Source organism: Tenrec ecaudatus, chromosome 4 (assembly GCF_050624435.1).
Source record: "Tenrec ecaudatus isolate mTenEca1 chromosome 4, mTenEca1.hap1, whole genome shotgun sequence".
NCBI classification, from domain to species: domain Eukaryota; kingdom Metazoa; phylum Chordata; class Mammalia; order Afrosoricida; family Tenrecidae; genus Tenrec; species Tenrec ecaudatus.
Window position 1 is genome coordinate 97339432 of NC_134533.1, and position 20826 is coordinate 97360257.

At 41.3% G+C, this 20826-nt stretch overlaps 1 protein-coding gene across 1 annotated transcript in view; it reads left to right on the forward strand.

Annotated features, from left to right (window-relative positions):
* Positions 1 to 20826, forward strand: part of CNTN5 (contactin 5) — a 557068-nt gene that overhangs the window by 532483 nt on the left and 3759 nt on the right. Inside the window, exons 21-23 of the mRNA XM_075547810.1 lie at positions 7212 to 7401; positions 7850 to 7962; positions 15347 to 15515. Coding sequence (XP_075403925.1) covers positions 7212 to 7401; positions 7850 to 7962; positions 15347 to 15515 — 472 coding nt within the window. The remainder of the gene's footprint in view (positions 1 to 7211; positions 7402 to 7849; positions 7963 to 15346; positions 15516 to 20826) is intronic.

Here is a 20826-nt window from a genome sequence, read left to right on the forward strand (position 1 = left end):
CAGGGCAAGCCACTCCATCACACTCAACCAGACAACACTCCCAAAGGTCAACAAACAAAACTTGAACTAGTTACAGGCTTTTTTTTTTAATGTCATTGGTTTTCTGATGTTGTTTTGTTTTCTTTTGTTGCTTTGTTTTTCTGCATATTATCTCTGCAGATCTATCTAGATAAGATAAGTGGGATAAACTATCTGGAGGAGAGAACAATGGGACTGATGGTTCCAGGGAGACATGGGAGAGGGGAAGGTGGGGGAAGGGAAGTGTGTGTTAACAAACCCAGGGATAAGGGAATAATAAGTGAAACCCAAATGAAGACTGAGCATGATAGTGGGACAAGAGGAGAGTAAACAGAACTAGAGGAAAGAACTAGGAGGCAAAGGGCATTTATAGAGATCTAAATACAGGCATGTACATATGTAAATTTTATATATATATATATGGATGGGGAAATAGATCTATGTGCATATATTTATAGGTTTGTAGTAAGGTAGCAGATAGAATTTGGGCCTCTACTCAAGTACTCCCTCAATGCAAAAACACTTCATTTATTAAACTGGCATTCCATGATGCTCACCTTCCCAACACATTGCTGATGACAAAGCAGATGCATAAGCTGATGACAAAACAGATGGTGAAGAAAGCTAATGGTTCCTGGTTATCAAAAGATACAGCATCTGGGTTCTTAAAGGCTTGAAGATAAACAAGCGGCCATCCAGTTGAGATGCAGCAAAGCCCACATGGAAGAAGCACACCAGCCTGTGTGATCATGAGGTTTCGATGGAATCACATATCAGGCATCAAAGAACAAAAATCCTATCATTGTGAATGAGGGGGAGTGTAGAGTGGGGACCCAAAGTCCATCTGTAGGCAACTGGACAGCCCCTTACAGAAGGGCCGCGGGGAGGAGAAATGCCCATCAGGGTGCACTATAACATACAACTTTCCTCTAGTTCTTTAATGCTTCCTTCCCCCCTACCCCCCGACTATCATGATCCAAATTCTACCTTACAAATCGGCTAGACCAGAGGATGTACAAGGGTACAGATAGGAAATGGAAAAAGGGAATCCAGAACGGATGAACCCCTCAGGGTCAGTGGCGACACCGGGAGGGTGGAGGGAAGGTGGGGTAGAAAAGGGGAACTGAATACAAGGATTGATGTATAACACCCTCCCTGGGGGACAGACAACAGAAAAATGGGTGAAGGGAAACATTGGACAGTGAAAGATAGGACAAAATAATAATAATTTAGAAATTATTAAGGGTTCATGAGGAAGGGAAGCAGGGAGGGAGGGGGGGAAATGAGGAGCTGATACTAAGGGCTCAAGTCGAAAACAAGTGTTTTGAGAATGATGATGGCAATAAATGTACAAATTTGCTTGACACAGTGGATGATTGTATGGATTGTGATGATTTACATGAGCCCCCAATAAACTTATATTTTTTAGTTTATTTTTTTTTAATTAATAAATCTCTTTATTGGGGCTCATACAACTCTTATCACAATCCATATATACATCCATTGAGCAAAGCACCCTTATACATTCGTTGCACTCGTCATTCTCAAAATTCACCTTCCACTTGGGTTCCTGGAATCAGCTCGGTTTCCCTTTTTTCCCCCCATCCCCCTCCCTCCCCGCTTCCCCTTCCCCCTGGTCCCTTGATAGTTTATAAATAATTATGATATCTTATCTTACACTCCCCAGCGTCTCCCCTCACCCGCCTCCCCATTGCCATCCCCCAGAGAGGAGGTAAACTTATTTTTTTAAGTGGGCAAAGGACGTCAATACTGCAAACAATCCAGCAATTCTGCCACTGGTGATGTATCCTAAAGAATTAAGAGCCATAACACAAACAGATATGTGCATGTCTATATTCATTGCAGCCTTTTCATAATAGCAAGAAGGTGGAAACAACTTAAATTCCCAACAATAGGAGAATAGATAAGGCATGGATAAATGGTACATATGTACCATTAAATTCTATATATCAGTGAAAAACAATAAAGAAAACATGAAACACCCTATGGCCTGGATGAACCTGGAGAAAATTACATGGAGTACAATTAGCCAATCACAAAAGAACGAGTGTTATATCTATGACGCCACTGATATCAAAAAGGAAGGAAAGAAGGAAGGAAGGAAGGAAAGAAAAAGAAAGAGAAAGACCTATACCAAAGGGAACAGCCTCTGCAGTTTGTCAAGGAGACGGGGGTGCAATGGAGGAAACATTAAGCATGGGTTAGATTGTTGATGGGTGTCAAGTGTGGATGAAATGGAAGATGGTAATCCACAGAAGGGGGAAGAGAAATCAAGGATTGAATGATGGGTCAACTATTTGGGGGTAGGGGTGGCGTGGGTGGACAATGATTAGTAGTTTAAACTGTTGAATCCAAAGTTGGTTAATCTAAAATGTAACCCCCCACCTAAATAACAATTTTTTAATGTTAAAGAAAAGGACTCAATTATAAGTTCAAAGTGTTATTCGACACTTTTAACAACTCTTTTAAGAATACCAGGTATAAATAAATATATAAAATCTCCACCCCAAAAAAGAGAAAGAAAATCAAATGGCATGTTGCACTGGACAAACCTGTGGCACACGATCTACTTAAAACATGAAAGATCAAATAGATCACTTGAAAACTAAGGAGTGCCTGACCCAATCTATAGTAGTTCAGTCGTCTCATCTGCCTGTGAAAGCTCGACGGTGAACAAGAAAGACCACCGGAAAATTGATGCATTGAAATCCTGTTCCTGTCAAAGAATCATGGAAGTGCCACGGAGCTTACGAAGAACACATCAATCTGTCTTGGAGGGAGTACAGCGGGAACGCCACCCCCTAGAAGAAAGGACGGCGAGACTGTACGTGTTCTCAGGAAGGCTGAATCCCTAGAGAGGGACGTCATGTTTGGTAGAGTAGCTGGTCAGGGAAAACAAGACCCTCAACAAAATAGTCACTCTGGCTGTAACAGTGGGCGCAACCTAACAAGAGTTGTGAGGATGGAGCTGGGCTGTGATGTCTCGTTGTGCTGTTCCTTGCATCATTTGGAGTCACAGGCAGCTCAACGGGGCCCAGCAGCAACACTATCACTTTCATTTCACAAAATTGCAGTTATAATTTATTGCTTTCTTCTACCTCCTCCTATTTTCCTTCAGCCATCACTTAGGCTGGTTGATGTCCTTAAGGTGGGTTGCCGACTCACATGTTCATTCCCGGGAGAAACCTGCAATGATTTCCTAGGGCTGAAAATAGTCTGTGATATGCTCCACAATATTTCCACGTTTAAAACTGATTCTTTGCAGCCCATATTGTGTTGCAGAAAAGAAATCCTAGAAAATGAGGTAGCAGGCTTTCAACCTGTACAGGTGGCAAAGCATGTGAAGGAGAATTAAATAAATAGTACTGCATCCCAGTACAAACATCACAGCAAGAAAATAGAAATTTGGGTTCCATCTTAAATTCAAGCAACAATGGATGAAAACATCCTGGAGTTATGGATGGAAGCTGGAACAAGGAGAAGAAAGGCAATTACTAGCCAATGCCTTCCCTCAAAGGCTAAGGTTGTGTTGCTAGGTGCCATTAAGTCAGTAGCAATTCATGTCTAACAGAGTGAATCACTGCCCGGCCTGTGCGGTCCTCACAATTGTTACGTTTGAGCCCATTGTTCAGCCACTGTGTCACTTCCTCGCATCGGGGGTCTTTCTTTTTCAATGCCCTTCACTTTTGCAAGTATGGTGTCCTTCTCCAGGGACTGGCCTCGCCTGATAGCATGTCCAAAGTAAGTGAGACAAAATCTCCCCACCCTTGATGCCCAGGAGCGTTCCGGCTGTCGTTATTCCACAAATGTGTTTGTTGTCTGGCAATCCACGGTATTTTCAGAGGCTACGAAGGAGCACAGAATGTTTATATTGCATAAGTAATGTAGAGGTGATTTGTGTTTGGAGGATAATAGGCTTTGATGCTATACAAATATTATTCCACGTTCTATAAAGAGCTTGAGCCTCTGTATGTTGGTATAGGCAGGGAGTCCTGAAACCATTCCCCATGGAATCCGCAACAACTGTGTTACAGATAATTAACTTTCAGTGTCTGAATCAGGTTAAACCTTAGCTAACACAAAGACAGTTGCTGAGTCTAATCAAGAGACCAGCCACTCTGAGCTTATAACTGGGTTTCTTCTTGATACCCAACGGTGCCTTAACAGAAAGCTGTTACAGGCTGCCTTTCCCCCAGAATCTAGCAATGCTAATTATGCAAAACACTCCCAGGTCCCATGAGTGTCTGGTACCTTTTCTTTCTAACACGTCTGTGAACCTCGGAACATGGTCACCCATCAACATTTCAAGTCCCTCGGTTCCTTGAGAAGCTGCTATCCACCTGCAGTAAATGTCTGCCGTCTGGCAAGGACTTGTATAGCCACATGCATGAATCTGAAGACATGGGCCTCACCCCAGCAATCCGCCTACCAGAGTCCACTCTTCCCACATCACTGTGTCAAAACCCATATACCTCCATTTTTTCCTTGTCCAGTATGCCCCCCAGTTACTGAAAACGCATTCTATGAACAACAATGAGAACAAATAACAACAGAAAAACGATTACGTCATGGAAGAGTGGAAGTGGCACTGGTTGGGTGCTTTACCTTGGTGTGGCGCCAGGAGGAAATACTGCTCTTGCCTCTGTCTCAGATAATTCAGTCCAGCTGCGTGACTCTGACGGGTAACTGGTTCTGGTGACCTATGAAAGAAGAGCAATTTTTCCGCTTCCTTGAAATGGGTCTTCCTTAATGTCAGGGAGCACTTTGAGGTCTTTCCATGCATTTCACATTGCAGCCTCGGAGGGGGCACCTTTCTTTGCTGTGCTCTAGTGCTAGGGTCAAAGCCAGTCACAAGGCTGTGACTTTGGACTTTTTAGTACAGTCTGTCAGTGGAAGCCATGGTGGTGTGTTAGTCTGGGTACTTTAGTGAAACAAATCCACAGAAGCTCACCTATAAGAGAGAGTTTTATATAAAGGGTAAGTGCACATCAAGAAAAGATCCCAACCCACTGTTGCCAAAGCCCACAAGTCCAACATTAACCCATTAACCCCTATGTCCAACACCAATCCACAAAGTCCTCCTCCATCTCACAAAACACACGCAATGATGCCAACAGCAGGAGCAATGCTGAGTCAGTGGAAGTGTAAGCATCATAGAGCTGGCAGCTCCAGCACCCAGGGCTGCATCGAGGTAGGTCCATGTGGCTTCTGCTCGGGGATGTCTTTCAGGAAGTCAGCCTTGCAACTGTAGCAGGGAACTGCTAAGGCAGCTGCACCCTGATCTGACCATCACCAAGCAAGAGACACGAGAACTAGAAAGGCGAGGCTCACTGAGCCATTTATCCCTCCACCCTTCAATTAACCCCACATGTGTTTATCAGTCAGGCTGGCACAATAAACTAACTACCTCAGTGGTGACATAGATAAGGTCTCCGCTGCCAACTAGAAGGTAGGGAGGCTAGCTATTTCACAGAGGGAAAGACGTTGTAGTAGTGATAGATTACCCAGTAACCAGAGTAAGCATCGACTTACTTGTGCTTGCTTACTACCTGATAGGGAACAACTTCACCTGAGTGTTCCTGGTTGTTCATTACCAATCGGAAGTCAGCTCATAAGTAAACCCATGCTGACCTTGCTCCCTGGGTGCTCTACCCCTGTCAGGGACTGTACCTTTGAAAAGAGGCTGTAATTCTACAGGAATATCTATGGGGTTGAGCGAGAGACTGATGCCATCCATGCATAGAAGTACAGTCCTTCCCCTGTAAGTTTCCAAGACTGCAACTCTCTAGGGGGCTAGAAAACCCTCTCTTTCTCTCAAGGAAGGCAGGCCCAGCATGGAACCACCAAGCCACCAGGTTGCTACAAATTGGAATCAATTCCAGGGTGATCAGTTTTGGTAGCGAGCTCTGCTAGGAAACCTGGAGGTACAATAGTTAAAATGTTTAAGCGTCAGATGCTAACCCCAAGGAGAGCGGTTGCAATCCACCAGCTGGGTAAAAGCTCTGACAATCGGCTTCCATAAAGATTCCAACTTTGATCCACTGAGACAACTGGAAGCCTTGTAGCTGAAAACATGCCTTCTTTATGTGTGAGCTGTTCAAGGGTGAATTTATTAGAAAGGCCTTGTTCCTACTACTCACATGAAAAAATAAGGAGTTAGCACTGCTCACCTTTAAAAAAAAAGTTGTATGAGCCCATAATGAAATGATTTTTTAAAAACTAACAACAAATAAACAAAGAAGAATATGTTCTACAATTCAATATGGTGGCAATCGGACAACTCTTCTTGATATGATTGAATGATTGAATTGTATGACATGTGGATGAAATGCTAATAAAACTTTAAAAAAAGATTACAACTTTGGAGGGGCCATTCCTGCGGGAATGCAGTGAGTGGATAAGGATTATCTCAGCCCCAAGCCACAGGAACTGTGAATTTTTCCACCCAAATTCCCACTGGGTTTACCCACAAGTATGTAGGAGACAAAGTGTTTGTGTTCTGTGTGGTGTTAGCAAGGGACTGTTAAGAAGAATTGTCAACTCACCGTTCCCCCTTTCTCGACCACGGTCCCGAGAGCAAAGGGGAAGGGCACCTCCCTCCCTCCCCTCCCCAGTGTACTGCCTGGCCACACAGAATCTGCGGCTTCTTGGAGAGTTCATTTTGTCAATTTCTCCCTCTGAGATGCCAAGATAGAATTAGCAGAAGCTTCTCCTCAGGGAAGGTCCAGAACTCAAAGTTCCTTGGCAGAGACTTTCAAAGTGGCTCTGTCCCCATGGCCATATTGGATGTCTCTGAAAGATGACAACGTTTACAACCCTGAGGGGCAGTTCTCCTCTGATCGATGGGGTTACTATGAGTAGGAACCGACTGGGACAACAATAGGTTGTAGGCTCCACGAATTGAGTACCATAGGAATTATATTCTAGAATATCTATGTGTATCTATATTTATATCTATATCGATATCATCTACATCTATCTATCTATCTATCTATCTATCTATCTATCTATCTATCTATCTATCTATCTATCTATCTATCTATCTATCTATCTATGGCTTGGTGTTCAATACACACCACCCTTCACTTCCACCCACCCGCAAGGAAAAAAAGTTCAAGTTAAGCACAGGGGAACCTTTACAATTAATCTGTCATGTGATAATTTGTTGACAGGTCAGTTATTGGAAAGACATGGAAGCAGAAGAAGCAGCAGCAGAAACAGTCAAAACCAGGGGGAATGAGTCATCCATCACCCTGACAGGATTAGAAGGCAATACGTTATATCACTTCACAGTGAGGGCTTATAATGGAGCTGGATATGGGCCACCTAGCAGGGAAGTGCGTGCAACCACCAAGAAATCTCGTAAGTGACCCGGGTTCTTGTTTGTTTCAAGTGAAAGGGAAACATCTTTGAACATTTCTGAACGCCACAAGAGACACATAATAAGCAGAGTTGAAGGGGTGTTTTGATTCATAGTCCTGCCTCAATGCTCAGATCTGAATTCCAAAACTAGCGCTGAACATTTTGCATTCACAGTAGATAAAGGTTATCTTCCTGTGAAACAAGGCTAAGTGGGTTTGACACGGAAGGAAGATAAAAGGATTCGGGTTGAAAGGCTCCGTGGAGTAGCGATTAAAATGACACTCCCGGAGCAAAACCCGCCTTATCTGAGTCCAGCTGGAAGGGAGCCTGTGGTACCAGCCAACTGCTGAACACAGGAGGGGGGAAAGCCCTGAAATACTATCAAGGATTAAAATGAAGCAATGGATTTCAAAATCGTTGACAGCCTATTTTCCTTCTTATGTTGCAGCACCTAGTCAAGCACCGAGCAACCTCAGGTGGGAGCAACAAGGCTCTCAAGTTTCTCTGGGTTGGGAACCTGTCAGACCATTAGCCAACGAATCCGAAGTCATGGGTTACAAGGTCAGTGTGGCTCCCCTGTCTTGCACAGACACACATCAAGAAGATGGTTACTGGGAGGATGTATAATTAATAAGGCATACGAAGATCCATGAACAGATGTGCTTTCCATTTTATTTGCTTTGCAATTTTGTTTTGTTCTGGTTTTTCTCAATCATTTTCCATCTGTCGCTCCTACGGAAAGACTTTCTATAGGTGGGAAAGTCAAAAGAGTCAAAATTCGTTTCAACCACACAAAGTGTAGAAAATTGTCCAGAAAAGCCATGTCTAGTCTGATGTTGATTCCATCGTGCCTGGTGACAGGACCAGCAGATCAAGGTTGTTGGCAGATGGCAAAGAATGAACAACACAGTTTAAGTACAATGACTCTTATTAACAAAATCGCTGAAGGGGGGTGGGTGAAGTCCAGCATTATCAACGGAACAGAAAATGAAAACTTTAAAGTTTCTGTTGAGCACATGCCCACTCGTGTCAAGCCCCCATATTTCAGAACAGAACTGCGCCCCACGGGGTGTTCAAGGGCTCGGATCTTTCTTTTCTTTGGAAGCATCTCTAATTGGATTCTAGCCATCAACTTTCCAGTGAGTAGCCAAGTGCAGGACCCACACAAAAGGCAGTAAAAAATCCACAGGGGGAGAGAACAAGCTACAAACATAAACCCAACATCTGAGATACTGAGAGATCTGAGAATATATTGTACAGTTTTTTTTTAACATCCTCTTCTCTGACTTTCAAGTATACATAGTCTTTGTATGGAATTGGCTGAGTTTCAAATTCCTGTTCTGTGGGCTGGCCTAAACTCCCCACATGCATTATTGGTTGAAAATATTTATAATAGAATTGTGAAGGACCACAATATTTCAACTAAGAATCATCATGATTTTTAACTCTCAGAGAAAGTCAAACAATACTATCTGTGTTGTATCTCAGTACTAAAATTCTGACAGTAAATTCTAAAAAAATTATGAATGGAATATATATTTCAGATGATTCCTAGTAGAAGTATTTTAAGACACCAACGGCAGCATTCCTTTTATCCTAAAGTAAGTTTGGACCGCAGGCAACCCCACATCACACAACCCTTCCTACTGAGGTAAGAGTGACTAGAAGGGTCATCTCAGTTCTATACATTTATGACGAGTAGGCATCCATACATTACCAGAGCATTGTTTTTCCTTTCATCAACTTGAAATTGCTGCATTGCCTATGTCTACTAGAAGAAAAGAATCACTATTAACAAAGTTGAGAGACCACAAAGCCTTCTCTCTTGCAATCAAACTTCATTAGACCCTTTGACAGATGGAATGTCTCCCAGTAGGAAACCTGGCAAAAATAGGCACTCAGGACCCCCTAACGGAAAGAAAACCATAGACTAATGACTTGGACTTAACACAGGTCTTAACACATTGTCCTGGAAGGGCCGGTTTTCAGAGGGCAGGAATCTAAAATGAAAGCTATGCCTTAAACATGTACAATGGGACAAGAATGTGATTGGAAACAATGGGTGGGAGTCTGAAAATAAACCAAAGTAATTGTACAAATAGGAGGATGGGACCCCTTTATGAATGTGATATAACATTGTGAAGAACTAGTGCAGCTTTGGCAAGGATCTGCATTGGTGCCAGTTAAAGAGCTATAACTTCTAATGGGAAATTTACACAAGCACAGAATTCCCAGATCTAGCCAACTGGCCTCTAACCACTCAGGCCATTTGAATCTCCCACTTGTGGGCAAAAAGCAGGGCCATAGGCACTAGTGGTATCATGCCTCTTGCTTGGATGAGATGGCCCAACTAGTCATAGAGGGGCCCCCAGGACTATAGTGTACACACACACACACACACACACACGCACATACTTATGCAAGCTGAATTCATGCAGGACCACCCTGGAACCCTTGCTTGTGCTGTAGCAACCCACGGGCAGCTCTAAGCCCAACCCCCAGCTGTCTCCAGCACAACTGCACTAGATCTAGGCAGGATGCGGGGAGGAAGAAAACCTCTTCTTTGATTTCTGGGACATCCCAAGAAACTACTACCAGGCCAGAGGTGGCACCAGTGTAATAGTGAGCCGCCTTTTGTGATGCTTCAAAACCCTGTTTGGCAGTTCCAAAAGCATAGCCAAAGAGTAGCATGTCCGCATCTGATCGTTCTCTGTCTGTGCGGGAGCTTGAGGCAGGCTGATCTGTTGAAAAGAAGTTAGCACCCAGGCTTCTTGGAAATTTAAATCATTAATAAATATTTTCAGCTGAACTTTCCTCATTTGGGGGGCAAAGCCCATCAGTAACTAAAGTCCTGAGGGCTTTCCTCTAGCTCTGTCATTATGGCTGGCTCCACTTTAAGAAGGCAGCTCTTCTCAGTAATGTTCTGTGTGCGTCCCGAGCCGTGGGTCTCATTGGCTGGCACTCGATCTTACAGGGTTCTGTTGGTCCGCATGTGGTTTTCAGTATCTGATCAGGTTCCACGACTATTCATAAGGTCTTTGATGGCTGGTTCCTAGAAGTGGACAGCCTAGTCCTTCTTTGTACTCTATTCTTTGTCCAGACGGTCTGCAGAAACCACTTCACTTGGGTAGCCCTGCTAGTATTGGAAATATCAGTGGCATAGCCTCCATGACAGCAACACACCCACCACTACCGTGTAACAAACTGACTGAGAAGTGGTGGAGATCTCTCTATCTCTATATCCACCCACTCCCCATCCAAAAATGGAACAAGCAGCACTCCAGGGCGAGAGATTCGGGCGACAGTGTCCTTTCTTCTCCATCTGGGCTATATCCTTTCCTAGATTAAGTCAAGGATCCAGAGCTTTGCTACTAGCTTCAAGTTCGTGATTGAAACCCACCCAGCGACTCCACAGCAAATAAAAACTGTTCTCATAAAGATGAACACCAAATATATAAACTCACTGCCATCAAGTCAAGTCTAAGACCAAGTAGAACTGCCACTGTGCATTTCTGAGGCTGAAAATCTTTCAGAGAAAAAAGAGTCTCCTCTTTCTTCTGTGAATCAATTGGTAGGTTCACGTTGCTAACCTTGCACACCCACGATACCATAGAGGCCCCTACGAGGCCGTTCTACAAAGTCACATTGGGCCACTGTGAGTCAGCATCAACTCAGCAACACCTAAAACTAACAGACCCATGAGCCCCTTCACAGTGCCGCTCCCCTGCCCCCAGGGCCGGGTTACCCAACAAAGAAAGTGAGCATGGACTTACGTATGATCACTTCCTAATCTGTAGTAAAATGTTCCACATTCTGCTGACACATTCAAAGACACACTTGCATGTAGGGGAGCCATCGTTCTCTCTCCCACCACATAGCATCTTCAAAGAAGATTGGAAGCATCTTTTCAAATTTACCATCCTTGGCAGAGAAAGTCCAGTAAGCAAGTTATACGGGGGCTTATGTGTGTTAACTTATGACTCTGTAGAGTGAACAACTTCACATGACCAAAGCACCTGTGAAATAGTTCACTACAGCTTTGTGAGCAAGTAAAAGTTACCCTACAGTTGCTCTCCATTCACTTCTACTTTCCAAAGTTTACAGAGTTAGGGAAAGGAAGTGAACTCAGAATCAAGGTTTGCTAGTTATTTTAGGATCCGTCAATATGGACAAAGTATTGTGCTTCTGTACGTCACTTAGACATCCGACAAAGCCTTCTAAACTCTTCAGCTTTGTATGCATTGGCCTTTTTTACTGAATTCCATACCCCGGGCCCTGTATTTCTCCAGCTTCCCCGGAAGCTTATATTCTAGGGCTCTTCTGCTTTCTTAGAATTTGATAACGGTTCTTTCATCTTATAGTTACTCCACATATTAGAATTGTCTTCTTCTCTATGAGTCCCACAAATTCAAAGGACTACTATATAATGGATTAAACTGGTGATTGTGTTTTCGTTAGCTGTCATCACATTAGGCCCTAAACACATGGCAACTCTATGCACAACAGAGCACAAGGCAAAGCTTATCCACCTGTGGAGTTTTGAGTACATGAGATTTAATTTACTATCTTTTTCACATCTGATTATATTTGTTAAGTTTTTGTTAATATATATTTTTTTAAAAAACTAAAACAGAAGTGGCCCAAACATATTGAGTATATACATGGAGCAGACTTTTTAGAAATCTTCAGTGGTCGTGACACATCTTTTCAGAGAATATTTTGAATAGGACATCACACCTGCAACTATCTTACAATAGTCTATCAGGCATTCCTGTTCTGAAAAGTTGTCCAGTCCACACAACTACCACTGGATTCTCATTGCTCAGGAACCCCATGTGCTTCCTAACATTGGCTCATTCCATTGACTCCTCTCGCAACCCAGTACAATTAGGGCTTCAGATTTCTCATCATTTTTCAATTGTTCCCGTGTGTTATTTCCAACATACACAGAGAATGAAAAAATAATCTTTCTCAGGAATATTTATGAGCATAAAAACAAGCAAATAAAAACACTCACTGCAATAGAGTCAAAGACATCTCATAGCAATCGGATATGACAGGGTAGAACTTCTCCTGTTTGGTTTCCAAGACAGTAGCTCTTTTGGGGAGTAGAAAGCCCCATTTTACTCCCATGGAGTAACTGGTGGTTTGGAACTGCTAGTATTATAGTTAGCAACCCAACTCATAACCATTACACCCCCAGGGCTCCTCTGCTTGTGAGCATAACTACTGAAAAATTATTTTGTTACATTTTAAGCACCACATGGTTCCACAAACACGTACATGATATGAGCTTTTTCCATGCATTTTTTTATAAGCATGCATTCTGACTCACTAGCAACTGGCCTCTAACCACTCAGGCCATTTGAATCTCCCCTTGTGGGCAAACAGCAGGGCCATAGGCACAAGAGGTATCATGCCTCTTGCTTGGATGAGATAGCCCAACTAGTCATAGAGGGGCCCCCAGGACTATAGTGTATATACACGTGCACACACACACAGTTATGCAAGCTGAATTCATGCAGGACCACCCTGGAACCCTTGCTTATGCTGTAGCAACCCACGGGCAGCTCTAAGCCCAACCCCCAGCTGTCTCCATCACAACTGCACTACTACTTTCTGACATGGGCAGGAGCAGGCCCAGAGAACAATGAATTTCTTCTGACTCCCAAGGGACTACTAAACTTAATCCATGACTTCTTGATCATGGCTTATATCTTTATTATACAAAATGAAAAGTACCATTTTCAGATTATCGGATAAGGGTGAAGGAGGCATCGATGACAGCATTGGCATGCTGTACCAAACATTTCACATAGTGTATCATTGCTACCATCACATGTGGGTGCATTAGTTAAGTGGATGTGCCAGCTGTGAAAAAGTACAGTCCACTCATCTCATTTTGTGTTACTCTCACACATATTAATTAGTTGCTTCAAGATCACATCTTTCATGATAGCATCATCACATATACTTTGTTTGTTTAGGATCATCTCTTTGGATGACCTGTTGTTCTCAGTTTATTTAAATAGTATTTTAGAAGAGCTTTGACAATGCATTAGACAAATTCTTTAATACCTGAAGACAGCTGTCATTGCAACTGTCAATCTATAAATGTCTAAATTCTGAAAGAATTCCCTGACCTCCTTACTGTCAGTAACTATTTTGGACATGTCTCACTAACACCTTAACCTTCTCACATTTCACATTCTTGCCCATATTTTTAAGTCAAATTTTTAAAAAATGAGCCACAATTCTCTGAAACGCCTAAGACTACTCATTAATTTAATGTGTCTTTTAATTTATTAGAGTACCTTCTTTCCAGTCATAGAATTATATTTCTTTGGATATATTGGGCAAAGCTAGATTTAATTTCAAACCCTTTTTGCTACCATCAGCTGACCTTTTTCCTACCTTTATCTTTTGTTCCTAAATTTCAACTGACCCACAAAATTTCCTTCCACTTTGGTTTTTACACCAACATTAGATCTGCATTGCTGGTTGCAGTTTTCTTTGACATAAGAAATTATAATTTATTAAACCATAATAACAGTGTCCTCTGACATAGTCACTCCCCTGCCAATCCTCGCCAATTTATCTCCTTCTTCATTCCCATAAATTTGCTTTCTAATTACCTCATGTGGATAATCAGAATTCTAATTCACCCTACTGCCACAATCAAAACCCAAAGCATAAATTCTGGAGGGGAAAATGTAGATTTTTAAACCAAAATCTGCTATAAATTCTTCAAAATCTGCTATAGATTCTTCAGATCTTGGCAAGGCCCTGTCCTCTGTTGTCATAGCACCAGTTATGTAGTCCAATGCACACATATCACACTCCATTGTATTGCCTATGAGTTTCCTCTATTGAACTGTAAGTGCCATGAGGACAAGAACCAGCCTTGCTCTCTGATGAGGCTGTGGTATAAAGCACTAAGCCTGACCCAGCAGTGGTGCCAAATAACTATTTAGAATTCTCTTACCACACTGAGTTATCTTAGAGCTATGGACTGCTTTCTAATACTGTGCATGTAATAGTTTCATACAGGTATTACTCCCCACTGAAGACCGTCAAATAAATTTAAATCCGTGAAAGATAGACAAAGTGAAATAGAGGATACCAACACATTACCAGAATGCAAAGGAGAGGATAAATTCCAAGCAGAAGTCAATATATGAATAGACTGCTTTCTTGAAGTTTTTACCTTTGTCTTTTTTAATCTAGAAATTGAAGTTAGCTCAACCTCAAAATATATTTTCCATAATCAACGCTTACTTGACAGAACCACCACCAGGCTCAAAGCAACCCTATTAGGCAGAGTAGTCGAGTTTTCAAGGCTGTAAATCTTTATGGCAGTAGAAAGCCTCATCTGTGTCCCATGGAGTGGCATGTGGGTTGGAGCTGCTGAGCTTGTGGCTAGCAGCCTGATTAGTAATCCACTGTGCCACCAGGCCTCTGTGCAATGCCATCAGCACACTGTGTGTGTGTGTGTGTGTGTGTGTGTACACACACATATATGTATGTGTATATATATGCCAACTTTGTCCATCTTTTATGATGCAACTGAAATAAAATGTTTACAACAAATCAGTAGCTTACTCTTCTTACATTTACCATTGTACAAAGCCCTGTGTTAAGCATATTTCATACATTCTATAATTTCATTTTCTAAACAAAAGCACAGGGTCGATATTATCTTCATTGTACAAAAGAGAGGCTTGAGACTTAAGGAGATGAATAACTTCCCCAAGTATGCCCTACCGGAGCATCCTATAAATATGTTTCTGTTGTGTGTACTATATATATTTATTTGCTTACATCTCCCTCTTGGCTTTCAGCTCCATTTTCTGAGCACAGACTTTGACACATAGTGGATAGTCAATAAGCATTTGTAATCCTTAATTAGTTGTCAAATTTTGAATACCTCTGTTATTGCTTATAGGTTTTTTATAGGCAAGAAGGTCACAGTAACAGTGAGATCATTGAAACACAAAAACCTCAAGCAGTAGTACCACTCCCTGATGCAGGAGTCTACATTATTGAAGTCCGGGCCTACAGTGAAGGAGGAGATGGAACGGCTAGTTCCCAAATCAGGGTACCATCATATTCAGGTAAGTTGCGGCTAGTAAGCTCAACTTGATGACTACCAAAAGTTCTATGTTTGTGTGGACTTCATCAAAATTGAGAAGATGGACTGCATAGTTGAGAAATGTTTAAAGAAGCCTCTTCACACTCTGATCTCCATATCATCTTTTGGTTTATATGAAAATATGGGCTGTCCACAATTGTTACATCCCTACAAATCTATAATGGGCTGTCCACAATTGCTACATTCCTACAAATCTATAAAGGAGGTGATATTTCATTAAAACAGCCTTATTCGTGGAATTTCCTTACCCATCCTGGCTTCAAAGAGTACTATTTTGCTAACCATGTGGTTTTCATTATTGCTTTTAAACTACTTTGCACAAGTTTAACATACATATTTCTCTACTATTTTTGTTACATAATGGGGTTTATAAGAACGTTGGAAGAAAATGCTTTTAAAACAAAAATGGTTATTTTATTGATTTCAAAATATGTTTTCAATGTGTTAAACATCATTGTTGCTTTTATGAGCAAAATTAATGATTACTTACTGTTACTGAGCCCTTTCTAAGTATCAGGCACAACAAAAAGTGCTTTACATACATTATCTTATTTAATATTATATAAGAAATAAGTTAAGTCTGGGGTGTAATTTCTGTTTTCCAGAGAAAATTTAAATAACTAAAAGTCATACTCTTACTACATGATAAAACTAAGAATTCAAACCCAGGTGCGCTGTGGGTCAAATGCACGTGGGAGTAAAATACCTGCTAATATTCCCTACTAAAGGGTTCCACCTCGGCAATCCAGTGAGACAGTCCCACTCTGGGGCGTGCATGTGAAATGAGATTAATGGCATACAGTAACATGCTTGTTGTCGCCAAGGGGGCATATTTTCACCACTACTATCATTATTCATTCACAAACGTTCATACACACACACACTCACTGACGAAAAGGCGTTTTAGAAAAGTGGGAGTCACCATTTCATAAAAGTAAGAGTTGTATGAGCCCCTAATAAAACGTTTTCAAAAAAAGTAAAATGGAAAATGTGTAATTCCATACACAAATCTAAGAAAGTAGAGTTCAAATGACTTTATTTTTTAATTTATTAATGGCCATATCTCCAATAGAAAGAAGAAGAAGAAAATATTAAGAGAAATGGAAAAGCCTGAAAGGTAACTAGAACAGAAATTAAATCAAAATTACTATTGAACCCAAAGAGAAGACAAAATAGGAAAGCCTGGAGAAAAATGTGTCAGAGGAGCTGTTTTATTAAATATAAGAGAAAACTATGAATGCAAGAGCAATGAACCAAAGACGGAGATCAGATTGTGGAGGCAGACGTCTAGCAGTAGATTTCCACTGCCATGGAGTCTATTCTGACTTCCGGTTCCGGGGGCTGTAACCTTTGTGCGAACAGAGAGCCTCACCTTTCTCCAAAGGAGCTGCTGGTATGTTTCAAGAGTTGGGAAAGAAAAAGTTCAGAAGGAGCCATAACTAGATATTTTTTTCAGGAAAAAAATTAACTGTATTTCCTTAACCATGGCCACAACACGTAGAAAAAGAAGAAAAGCTCACTATGAAGACAAGACATCGTTCTTAGGTGCTGTGCAGTCAGCTCTGACTTGCAGTGATTCATACGGACAACAGAACAAGACACCACAAAGGTCCTGCCCACTTTTCCCACTTGTTCTTAATTCATAGTAAGAAAGAATCCAACCCTTGGTTTTGCTCATCTCCATAAAGAAAAGTGGCAGTCAAATTGGAAAGGATCAATACCGCAAATCTTATGTAATAAAGAATTGAAGTGTACTATAAATTATTGGAATTCAAAATAAATGAATTAAAAAAACCACCTGGTGATTTCACTGTGTAGACTCCAGGTCTCAATTACATTACAAAGGAGAGAAAAACTTTTTTGGATAAAACTATAGAATCACTCTTCTGAATCTGAGCAATAATTAATAATGTCTTCCTAATTGGTTCGGAGACAGTCATCAGAAGAAGACCCTCAATGAGATGAATTGACACAGTATCTGCAGAACAGGCTCAAACACAGCAGTAGCTGTGCCATCGTCCAAGATCAGGCTGTGTTTTCTTCTGTTGCCCACGGGGTCACTGAGTGAGAATCCACTCAAGGACCCATAACCTCAACGAAAACCACACTCAGGAATGTTTATTTATAACACGCTATGTTGCATAACAGTTTACAAAGGTTTTCATAAAAATCATCTCATTTGATATTAATTGTGAACAAATCAGGAAAACTATAATCATCCCAACTTCTTGATGGAGAAAATGAAGCTAAAATAATTTATTAAAATAACTACTGACCATTTACCTGGGAGGACTTGAACTCAAACTCTTCTTCACAACCTCTGTCCACTCTCTTTAGACCACTGCCTTGCTGAAGACAATACCACTGCCAAGACCACTGCCTTCCTGAAGCCAGACAATAAATAGCATTTGGGTTTTGTTTTCTAGTGGTCAGAAGGATAAAATAGTGGAAACAGCATACTAGTGAACTCGATATTTTTCTCTGATTTTATGTATGTGTGTATGTACTTTGGGGGTTCAAAAATTCCATTACCATCTGGTTCCATTTTAATTGACCTTTTGAAATCCCTCATGAATAAACAAGTGGTTGTGAAAGACTCACAAGTCCATAATCAAGAAACACTGCAATCATCGGGCAAGTTCGCTCCTCTATCATTGCTAGTTACTAGACTGGTAACTATCATTGCCTCATCAGCTGACATGTTATGGATATATATACAGTTCATAAAGGTAAATTTTCCTTAAATACCTTTTAATATGAATTTAGTCAGGGGCATTTGTGAGCATTAATTATATGCTAAGTAATCATTCTCAAGTAGAATTGTCAACTTAATGAAAAATCACCAATTGTATCCTTTAGGCCCTAAACGTTAGGGTTTTATAAACAGTCTGTTCATATTCAAAATATTTATCAATTTGGATTAGACCCAGAAGAATTATTTATTAATATTTTGATGGAATGGAAAATAAATATACTGAATAATAAAACAGACTTGAATTCTGAGGAAAAACTATTACCAAAATAATTTAAATGTTTTTAATTCTTAAATAAAAACACAAGTGAGATAAAATATATTATTGAAATCATTAGTGAAATTACAATAATGTCTGTAAATTAGATCATTTACATAATTTTAAAAATCATTTTATTGGAGGCTCCTACAATTCTTATCGCAATCCATACATACATCCATTGTGTCAAGAACATATGGACATTTGTTGCCATCATCATTCCCAAAAAATTTGCCTTCTACTTGAGCCCTTAATATCTGCTGCTCATTTTCCCCATCCCTCCCCACTCCCCCCTACCTCATGACCCTTCATCATTCATAAATTATTATTATTTTGTCATATTCTGATGTCTTCCCACCCTCCCTGCCTTCTTCTCTACTGTCCCTCCCCCAGGGAAGAGGCTCTTCTTGTAATCAGTTCCCACTTTCTATCCCACATTCTCTCCACCCTCCAGGCATCACCACTCTCACCACTGGTCCTGAAGGAGTCATCTGTCCTGGATTCCCTGTGTTTCCAGTTGCTATCTGTACCTATGTACATCTTCTGGTCTAGCCAGATTTGTAAGGTAGAATTGGGATCATGATAGTGGGGGGGGCAAGCATTAAAGAACTAGAGGAAAGTTATATGTTTCATCGTTGCTACCCTGCACCCTGACTGGTTCACCTCCTCCCCACAACCCTTCAGTAAGGGGTGTCTGGTTGGCTACCAATGGGCTTTGAGTCTCCACTCTGCACTCACCCACATTTTCAATGATATGTTTTTTTGCTCCTTGATACTTGATACCTAATCTCTTCGACAGCTCGTGGTCACACAGACTGGTGTGTTTCTTCCATGTGGCTTTGTGGCTTCTGAGCTAGATGGCCACTTGTTTATCTTCAAGTCTTTAAGACCCCAGATGCTGTATCTTTTGATAGCCGGGCACCATTTGCTCTTTTCACCACATTTGCTTATGCACACGTTTGTCTTCGGTGATCGTATCAGGAAGATGGGCACCCACTGATATGATTTTTAGTTCTTTGATGTCTAATTACTGGTCCCTTCTACATCTTGTGGTCAGCCAAGCTGGTGTGCATCTTCCATGTGGACTTTGATGCTTCTGAGCTAGATGGCCGCTTGTTTATCTTCAAGCCTTTAATACCCCAAACGGGATATCTTTTGATAGCCGGGCAGCATCAGCTTTCTTCAACACATTTGCTTATGCACACATTTTTCGTCAGCAATCTTGTCGGGAAGGTGTGCATCTTGGAAAGCCAATTTGATAGAGCAAAGTGTTCTTGCATTGAGTAAGTGCTTGAGTGGAGGCCCAAGGTCCATCTGCTGCCGTATTACTAAACCTATAAATATATGCACATAGATCTGTTTCCCTATACTCATATAAATATATTATTAACATATGTACATTCCAGTCTTTGGACTTCTATAGATCGCCTTTGTTGCCTAGTTCTTTCCTCTATTTCCTTTTACTTACCTCTTGTCCCACTATCATGCTCAGTCTTCATTTGGGTTTCAGTAATTTCTCTAGGTCACCTTGCCCTTGCTGAATCCCTACCAGGCCACTCACATCCTCCTTGCTACTGATTTTGGATCACTTATTGCTCCCCTGTCCCTGGGTTGGTCAGCACCACCTCCTGGCCCCCTCCTCCCCCTCTCCCGTTTCCCCCAGGAACCATTGGTCCCGTTGTTTTCTCCTCCAGACTATTCATCAAGCTTATCTAATCTAGATAGATCTGTAGAGATAATAATATGCACCAAAAATCAAGTAATACCAAGATAGGTGATGAATGAGAACACAGCGATGACAACAAAAAAGGTAACCAATTACCCATAGAAGAATAAATTAAGTAAAAGAAAAAAATTTTTAAAGAAAGTAAAACCTGTAAATAGCTCAAGGTCTTATTTTTGATCTCTAGGTGTGTCCTTCAGTCAGATCCAATGGGGTACCATGCTTTGGCCCAGAGTCTGTCCGTTGTACTTCCTTGGGGGCTCCTTGCTCTGCTCCCACAGTTGTTCTGCTGCATACTTTTAGGGGTTTGCCTCAGTGTCACAGGGTCAGTTTGGGCCAGTCCCAGCCCTGATCCTCCAGTGTTGTCCCCCTTAGGGCCCTGGGCCATCAAGGGACGGCGTGTCTCCTAGTGGAATCAGCCACATTGTCCACTCTGTCCATTGGCTGTTCTGTACATTAGATCATTTACATAATTACATAATTTAACAAAATTTTTTAAAGTCTAAAAATTCAATGACTTTCTTTAAGTGAAAAATAAC